This window comes from Mesocricetus auratus, unplaced genomic scaffold (assembly GCF_017639785.1).
Source record: "Mesocricetus auratus isolate SY011 unplaced genomic scaffold, BCM_Maur_2.0 Super-Scaffold_100035, whole genome shotgun sequence".
In the NCBI taxonomy this organism is placed as follows: domain Eukaryota; kingdom Metazoa; phylum Chordata; class Mammalia; order Rodentia; family Cricetidae; genus Mesocricetus; species Mesocricetus auratus.
Window position 1 is genome coordinate 364547 of NW_024429214.1, and position 9854 is coordinate 374400.

The following is a 9854-nucleotide window of genomic DNA, read 5'->3' on the forward strand; positions in this document are numbered from 1 at the left end:
ATTACATTCAAAGGGTTTCTCTCCAGTGTGTGTTCTTTGATGTACTTGAAGATGACTGTTCTGTGAAAAAGTTTTACCACATTGATTGCAGTTGTAGGGTCTTTCTCCAGTGTGTGTTCTTTTATGAACTTGAAGATGACTGTGTCTTGCAAATGCTTTACCACAGTGATTACATGCATAGGGTTTCTCTCCAGTGTGTGTTCTTTTATGATTTTTAAGATCACCATTACTTGCAAAAGCTTTACCACAGTGATTACATGCATAGGGTTTTTCTCCAGTGTGTGTTCTTATGTGTCTTTGGATTTTAGAGCGATTTGAAAATGCTTTGCCACACTGACTACATTCATAGGGTTTCTCTCCAGTTTGTGTCCTTTTAAGAAATTGAAGACCACTGACATGAGAAGAAGCTTTACCACACTGATTGCATTCATAGGGTTTGCCTCTAATATGTGTTGTTTTATGACTTATGAGACTGCTGTGTTGTGAAAAAGCTTTACCACTTTGATTACATTCATGTGCTGTCTCTCCAGCATGTGTTATTTTATGGAGTTTGAGACAACTGTGACATGCAAAGACTCCACCATTTTGAAGAATTTCATATGGTTTTTCTGCAGTATGAATGTTTTCATGTCTTTGAAGATGTCTGCAACACACAAAGGTTTTCACACATTGAGTGCATTCACAGGGTTTCTCTTCTGTATGGCTTGGCTCATTCCTGCAAAGATAAGTGGCACATGTAAAAGCTTTACAATTTCCATTATACTGATGAACGGTGGCATCTATATATATTGAATATAAATTTTTGAATAATTGCAAAGATAAAACAGTTCTTAAATTTTATATTCATGATGCTTCCATTCATGAGGAGTTTTTGTGGCTATGGAAATAACAGTGACCAGAGAGTTAGAGGTTTTATTTCATGCCCCACATCTATGGCATCTTATTTATGTGAGATTTTTCACTTATTTGATAAGTACTGGATGAACTCAGAGCATTGTCATACTTACTGCACTCATAAGTTTTCCTGTATTTTGAATTATAGTCCATTGATGACAAATGGATGCATTCCCAAATTCCAAGACTCAGAGGGCTTTTCTACAGTGTGAGTTCCTTGAAGTCTTACCAAAGAAGTTGGAAATCCAATTAACTGTAATCTTGTATCACATTTAACACAGCAACACAAGATGGGGAACTACTAAATAACATTAATATTTTCTAGATGCCCAGAGAGTGAGGGGGGCTTCATCCCTTCCTTCCATATTCTATGCTAACATAGTTTGTATTTAGAGTGATATGTGATATTCTTTATTTTTTAATGTTTTTTTTTTGAGACAGATTTTCCTAGTGTAGCTTTGGATTCTGTCCTAGAACTCACTCTGTAGACCTGGCTGGCCACCAAATCACAGAATTCCAGCTGCCTATGCCTCCTGTGTGGTGGAATTAAAGGTATGCACTACCACTGTCCCACTGGACAATATGCTCTTAGTCAAGCAAAACAAACAAATAAAATATTTGCACATTTAATTCCCACAGTTTGGCTTTCGTTTTCCTCAGAGACAGGTCATATAGGGATTAAGCTTCCTCCAAAACAACCTTCTTGCCTCTCATAATCTGATCCTTTCAATATACTTAGCAAAGTCACAAATATATGAGTAATTAATGACAGCTTCACTATAGAATCTTTTTTTTCTTAAAAGTTCTTGGACGTAAATATATCACCTATTCAATGTGTAACATATGACAGTGGTATGAAACTAAAAGGATTGGCATTTCTATAGCATAGATATTAATGGTGTATAATACAAATTTGCATAAGTTTGCACACACAAAACTTACCTTCTATTTCTTCTAGAACTTTCACAGTGTTCTTCAATATTATGGTCATCCAAACTGTAGCCTAAAATATAATATCATAAATTATATGATGTATGAATGGAAGTTGTACAAATTTTAAGCTAATATCATTGACGAACATTAGAACTCTGTCTTATTCACTTAATATTCCCTTTTCTCAATCAAAATTACAGAAGAATATTAATAAACAAGAAGCATTCTTCCCCTTATTTTAAATCATGCAATCCCCATTAAAATACCAGCACAATTCTTCACAGACCTTGAAAGAACGATAATCAATTTTGTATGGAAAAACAAAAGACACAGGATAGGCAATTAACCTAACTCAACAAAGCAACATCTGGAGGCAACAACATCCCTGACATCAAGCTCTATTATAGACCTGTAGTCCTGAAAACAGTTCGCTATTGCAACAGAAATAGACAGGTTGACCAAGTGAATTGAATTGAACACCCTGATATTAACCCATGCATGTATGAACATCTGTCTTTGACAAAGAAGCTAAAAATATAAATGGAAAAAAGAAAGCATCTTTAACAAATGGTGCTGGCATAACTGGATGCTGGCATGTAGAAGAATGTGGATGCATCCATGTCTGTCACCACACACAAAACTTAAGACCAAATGGATCAAAGACCTCAACATAAATCAAGCCACACTGAACCTCTTAGAAGAGAAAGTGGGTGGTACCCTTGACCAAATTGGTACAGCAGACAGATTCCTGAACATAACACCATTAGCACAGACAGTGAGATCAACAATTAATAAATGGGACCTCCTGAAACTGAGAAGCTTCTGTAAGGCAAAGGACACAGTCAGCAAGACAAAAAGGCAGCCCACAGAATGGGAAAAGATATTCACTAACCCCACATCTGACAGAAGGCTAATCTCCAAAATGTACAAAGAACTCAAGAAGCAAATCTCCAGAACACCAAAGGATCCAATTAAAAAGTGGGCTATAGAACTAAATAGAGAATTTCCAATAGAGGAGTCTAAAATGGCTGAGAGGCACTTGAGAAACTGCTCAACGTCCTTAGCCATCAGGGAAATGAAAATCAAGACAACTCTAAGATATCATCTTACTCCTGTCAGAATGGCTAAAATCAAAAGCACCAATGACAATTTATGCTGGAGAGTTTGGGGTGAAAGAGGAACACTCCTCCACTCTTGGTGGGAGTGCCAACTTGTACAGCCACTTTGGAAATCAGTATGGAGATTCCACAGAAAAATGGGAGTAACCTACCACAAGATCCAGCAACTCCACTTTTAGGCATATATCCAAAAGATGCCCAGACAACAAGGATGTCTGTTCCACTATGTTTATAGCAGCTATTAAGGCAGAACTTGGAAGCAAACTAGATGCCCCTCAGCCAAAGAGTGGATAGAGAAAATGTGGTACATTTACACAATGGAGTACTATTCATCATATAAAAACAATGGAATCCTGAAATTTACAGGCAATTTGATGGCACCAGAAGAAACCATCCTGAGTGACATAACCCAGTCACAAAAAGAGAAACATGGCATGTACTCTCTCATATATGGATTTTACACATAGTTCTGGGGAGTGCCAGCCTACAATCCCATGGCCAGAGAGTCTGGGAAACAGAACCTTCATTCAGTGGCTGATGGAAGCAGAGGTAGACTTCCATGGCTAAGCACTGAGCTGAACTCAAGAAATCCAATGACAGAGATGGAGGACTGATGAGCAAAGGGGTTAAGACTGGGCTAGTTTACCCACCAAAATCAGCTGACCTGACAAGGGTTAGCTCTTGAATCCCATGCTGATGCCCGGGAACCCAGCATGGGACTGATTAAGACCCCTAAATGTGGGTGTCAGTGAGGAGGCCTAGGTAATCTATTGAGCCTTGTGTAGTAGGTCAGTATTTATCCCAGGTATACAAATGGACTTTGGACTCCCATTCAACAATGAGAGTTGCACTCTCATGCTGGAATCTCAGGAGAGGGGCTAGGCCCTGCCCTGGGTGAAATGACAGATGATGGACACCTCCATGGAGGGCCTCACGCTCCCTGGGGAAATGAGGGGATGTAGGGGGGTTGGTGGGAGGGTGTGGGAGGAGGGGTGGGAAAGGGAGAGGGATGTGGATTTGACATGTGAAGCAACCTTGTTCATAATTTAAATTTAAATATTAAAAAGAAAAAATCATGAAGGAACAATTTTCTCATATTAATTCATGAAGGAAAATTCAGTCTCACCTATGGCAGAGAGGTTCCTGTAAGTATCGAGCATCACATCCTTGTAGAGATTTTTCTGGGAAGGATCCAGAAAATCCCACTCTTCCTGAGTGAATCCGATGTGCACATCATCATAGGTCACTGCATCCTAAAACAACCCACATGTGTGTAATACAGGAATTGTGATACTCACATTGTAAATGTGTACTTCTTTGACAATATATTCAGATAATTCTGGGTCTCCTACACTTATTTCATGAAATGAACATTGGAATGTATTCCCCCTGTCACTTGAGAAGGAAACTGAATAGGAGACTCACATGCACCATTTCTTGGCTCTTTAAGTAGCATATAGCCTTGAGAGAGAAATCCCAATGAACAGGCATAAAGGGAGAGGCAATAAATCACATCAACACTACTGAAAACACAGCAGAGAAATTGTATGACAGGACCAGCTAATGACAGCAATACCCCAGTCCCTGGTACCAACTTCTATGTTAGGATTTTATTGCTGTGAAGAGATTCCATGAACCACAGTAACTCTTACAAAGATAAAATTTAATTGAAGTGTGTCACTTAAAAATTCAGAGGTTCAGTTGAGCATCCTCATGGCAGGGGGCATGGACACATATACGCAGATATGGTGTTGGAGGTAAGAGTCCTTACATGTTGACACAGAGACAGTAGAACATTGACTGACTCACTGGGCAGCATCCTGAGTATGAGAAAATCAATGCCTGACCCCACAGTGACAAACTTCCTTTAACAAGGAAAAGCCCACTCCAACAAATCCACACCTCCTAATCCTGTCACATGTGGGAGCTCAGAGACTATAAATTGAAGGCTGGGAACTTGCATGGGTCTAAACTAGACCCTCTAAAAGTGGGTGACAGTCATGAGACTTGATTTGTTGGAGGGCACTCACAGTGAAACCAGGACCCATCCTAGGTCCAAATAGTGGCTTACTAGAGCCTATTACATATAGTGTGATACCTTAACCAGTCTTGATACAGAATTGAGGGTCTTGGCACTTATATATTTGGTATGCCAGACTTCGTTGAACTCTGAAATGACTTAGCCCCTCTGAGGAGTGGACAAAGGATGGGAATCAGGAGAGGTTGGGGGCAAGAGATGTGGAGGAAAAGGAACTGAGGCTGTATTTAAAATGAAAGCTAATTTAAAAAATTAAAAAGAAACACTGTATGATTTGATTATGCACCCAGAGTGACTTGTTTTGCTCTCATTTCTCTATAAGTAAGAAGAATTTTGAAAACAAGTTCATCCTAATTTTTTCACATACATTTTTTGTGTCAGTGAGGTTTTCCATGTATTTACCTGTGACATACCAGAGAAGAGGGTGTCAGATATGCAAGATATGGAGAAGTAGGTTGTTATGAGGCTCTAAATTTGGGTGTTGGAATCTGAAGCCAGGTCATCCCCAAGAAGAATAAGTGCTGAGCCACCAGGCAAGCCCCATATCACATTTTAGGCAAAATAGTAACAGTCTTTCACAGATTAAAACAATGAGAATGAAAGAGCCTACATAAATAAAGAGGAAAATATTCATTGGGAACTTGATGTATCAACAGTAAGATATCCTATAAGGTAAATTAACACCATGCATTGAAAGCAATCCAAAGAAAATTCCCAACACCTTATAACAGGATGCCTGATTACAAAGCTATAGGCAAAGTGGAAAGAGAATTCTCAAGAGGATTACAAAAAAAACATACACATGTCCACACAGTGTGACTTGAGTACTAACTGTAAGGGGTAAACTAAATTCAAGGGCTTCACTTCTAATAATATAGAAATAAAGGGACCAGACCATCACTCAGTCCCCTGCTTTAGTAGCGATGACAGGCTACAGAAAAGATACATAGGTCTCTGACACAAGGAAACTCCAGGTCCTCTGACCTCCCAGAACCTAGGGCCAAAACTGAACACAAAAAAACTCCAGAGCCCCCTCTGCAGCTTCTTAAATACTTGGTTTCTGGGAACTGTTTGGCCACAAAAGAAACTCTGGGGGTATCAAAACCTCCTCTGTATTCTCCAGGATACAGTTCTGAAAACCACTGGTGTCTATGTACCAAGACAAAGCCATAGAAACCACAGAATGTTCCCTCTCAGCACTGACCAATGAAAAAAATTGACACACAGGTATTTCATGCCAAAATGTGACTTTGAGAAATTCTCCTGATTGTTCTCAAATGTCATCCAATCAGAAACCAACCCATACCTACTGACTTAATCCTGTAAGTTTTGTCTTTAAAACCTAGCAGTAGACAGGGAACTTCTTTCCCTCTAGGGCTGCTGCAACATCTAGCAAGACCCTGTCATATGTGGATGAACAATTAAAACCTTCCTTGTGCAGTTTAGTGGGTCTGCCTTCCTGGTGGCCTCTGGGCACTTTGCAACTTGGGCACAACACATACAACAGATCGACAGCAATGGATGTAAGGCATTTGGGAAAGAATGAAGGGGATGGAGAGAAAAAGCCAAGAACAAAATCAGGAAAATGTAATCAACTTTTCATCAAACGACCAAAGGAAAGCCGGGCAGTGGTGGCACACGCCTTTAATCCCAGCACTTGGGAGGCAGAGGCAGGTGGATCTCTGTGAGTTCGAGACCAGCCTGGTCTACAGAGCTAGTTCCAGGACAGCCTCCAAACAGAAACCCTGTCTCAAAAAACCAAAAAAAAAAAAAGACCAAAGGAAAGCCAGGCGGTGGTGATCTCTGTGAGTTTGAGGCCGGGTTGGACCAACAGCCTCCAAAACAATACAGAGAAACCCTGTCTCGTAAAAACAAAAAAAAAAACAAAGGAAACTCAGCCTTTGACTCCTGAGCACTGGGATTAAGACATACACCACCACAACCTGGCTCCTAAAACAGATTTTTGTATTCCACATATGCTGTGAGCTTCAATTTCTTTCAGGGACAGACTCCAGCTCACACTCTGAAGAACTTAAATAATTACAGGAAACTGGAAGTTAAGCTAGTTAGGCAAATGAAAGACTTCAAGAGAAAAGATGTTATTATAGTTATTTCCTAGTAGGTCATACTTTACTGCCAGGTTCTGTGGTAGAGGTACCAGGGGATGACAAGGACAAGAAAGGCAGAACAAAGAAAAGATAAAAGCTGGGCCATAGAGTATTTGCTTAATCTGTGTCTTATTCTAAGTCAGCTTCTTAAGAAGAATTGCTACTTCATTTTGGGGAGTTTTTCGAGTCAGGGTCTCTCTGTGGCTTTGGAGCCAGCCTGGATCTCACTCCATAGACCAGGCTTGGTCTCAAACTCACAGATATCTGCCCGCCTCTGCCTCCCGAGTGCTGAGCTTTAAAGACATGCCTCCATTTCCCGGCTGAGGAATAGCTTCTCGTATACTACTTCCAGGGGGAAATGGACAGAAAGAGGAACTTTCTAGTTAGTCAGAAAGCATCACACAATGCAACAAACTAAGGAGAAGGTCCCACTCACAATGCTGCACAATTGGAACACAGGGAATCTCAGGATCATTACTGACAGCCCTCAGTGGCCTTTGGACCAATAACCATAGATCCATGCACTGGGAAGACTGTTTCTCCACAAATGAATCCTCTACTCCACAAAGGCTTCTTTCCAGACCATTACCAGGCCTCACAAGCCAATTCCTTGCTTTAGACAAGGCTCTCTGTTTTGTTTTATTTTATTTTTGGGGTTTTTCGAGACAGGATTACCCTGTGGCTTTGGAGCCTGTCCTGGAACTAGCTCTTGTGGACCAAGCTGGCCTCGAACTCACAGAGGTCCACCTGCCTCTTCCTCCCAAGTGCTGGGATTACAGGCATGTGCCACCAACGCCCAGCTGGCTCTCTGATGTATTATGATCAGGCCCTTAGGGAAAGCACAAAAGACCTAGGCCCCAGGCTATCAGTAGCTGTCCCAAGAATGTTCCTCCTAAGGAGGGCCTAATTGAAATCCTTGCTTGATCTGGCAATTTCTTAACACAATAGTGTTTTACTTTTCAAACAGTTGTCACCTGGTATCCTATTGCACATCTGGCAGAACTATGAGTTTCTCTAGAAGAAACCTGGCACACTATGCCCTAATGTTCACTGTGGCTGAGTAATACCCCCTGGAGCAGCTTTTAAAAGCCCTGTTCTTAGCTGGGTGGAGGAGGCACACACCTTTAATCCCAGCACTCAGGAGGCAGAGGCAGGCAGATCTCTATGAGTTAGAGACCAGCCTGATCTACAAGAGCTAGGTTTAGGACAGCCTGCAAAGCCACACATAAACTCTTAAAGAAGAAACAACAACAACAATAAGAAAAAGCAGCAGCCTTGTCCTGTTATATGGTGATGGGCCTAGGGGCTGTTTGCACATCAGCTGTTTCTCATTTGTCATGGGTTGGAGCCAGATGTCTGGACAACCCTGGATAACAAATGTGTAATTTAGCATCCTAACCCTAACAGGCCTCTTTAGCTTACTAATTATCTTTGGGTTATTTCAGAGGCAGCACCCTTCAGCTCAATTCTATTTTGTAGGACTCACTATTCCCTAAGTATTGGTAAAACCTTTGTATCAACAATTCTACTATTCCTCATCACAGCTTAGTAGTAGAGTGTGTCCATACACCTACGTCTTTAATGGCCCACACCTTTAATCCCATCACTGGGGAGGCTGAAGCAGGTGGATCTCTATGAGATTAGGGCTAGCCTGCTCTTCAGAGAAAGTTCCAGATCATTCTCCATAGGTACACAGAGAATTCCTGTCTCAAAAAAACCAAAAATAAATAAATATAAAAAATAGAAAGAAAAAGAATACCATTATACCATGCACAAAATTAACTCCAAATGAATCTTATACCTAAATGATAAATGTGAGGTAGACAACTTCTAGAAGATACTAGAGAAACAAGGACTAAGTTTTACAAGTTGCCTTCCATGTGAATCAAAAGCACATTGGTGTTGACTACAAAGATGTTTCTACAAAATCTCCCTGTTGGAAATATTTTCCACAGATGCAGCCCAGAGAGTGAATTATTCATAGGCCAGCATCAGGGTCTGGGGATTTGCTAGGACCCCTGGGACCTCACAGAGCACCCAGGTTCCCACCCAGCCTCCCTCCTGGTGGGTCTGCCACACTGTCTCTCATGCCTCCCCATCTTGGGAGAGCATCCCGTCACTCACCATGCTGTGGCTTCCGTTCTCATCCAGGCTCCCCTTACATCCCCTACAGCAGGGCTCACAGCACAGCAATCAATCTCACTGGTGCTTGTCCTGCGGTAAAACCAAGCCTGCAGCATGTCTCCAGGAAGGATCCTGCCAGACCTGTGACTGGTGGGTTGGCCTGGTGACCCTGATTGGCTGGTGAGGCTTGAGTGACAAGAGTACTTCCTGAAGGGTCAGAGTGTGCTTAAAGTCACAGTACAGGGGTCCCTGTCCCTGGCTTCTACTAGAGACCCTGGTCTTTGAGAGATGTGCAGAGGCACAGATTTCAGTATCTCTCACCCCTGTCTCCAGGAGATGACCCAGCTCTCCTCCTGCAGTACACAGGTTCTTCCTCTTCCTTCTCCTCCACACCATGTGCTGAGCTTGCACAGACCATGACACAGTGTGGATTGCAATGATTATCTCATTCAACAGATGGAAGTGAGCAGGCTAGGGTAGTACAAAAAAAATCAAGATTTTTATAACACAGAATAATGTGTTTGTGCTGGGCATTGGTGGCATAAGCCTTTAATCCCAGCATTCATGAGGCAGAGGCAGACATATCTCGGTGAGTTCCAGGCCAGGCTGGTCTACAGAATAAGGCATGTCAAGATTGAT

The 9854-nt window shown here is 41.6% G+C and overlaps 1 protein-coding gene across 1 annotated transcript; it reads right to left on the reverse strand.

Moving 5' to 3' along the window:
• Positions 1–1832: 1832 nt before the first annotated feature.
• Positions 1833–9331, reverse strand: LOC121135278 (zinc finger protein 431-like). Its single transcript, XM_040733793.1, has 3 exons — positions 9254–9331; positions 4072–4198; positions 1833–1897 (listed from the first exon to the last, which is right to left on the reverse strand). Exons 1-3 carry the CDS (start codon positions 9329–9331, stop codon positions 1833–1835), a joined length of 270 nt encoding a protein of 89 aa, XP_040589727.1.
• Positions 9332–9854: the final 523 nt, after the last annotated feature.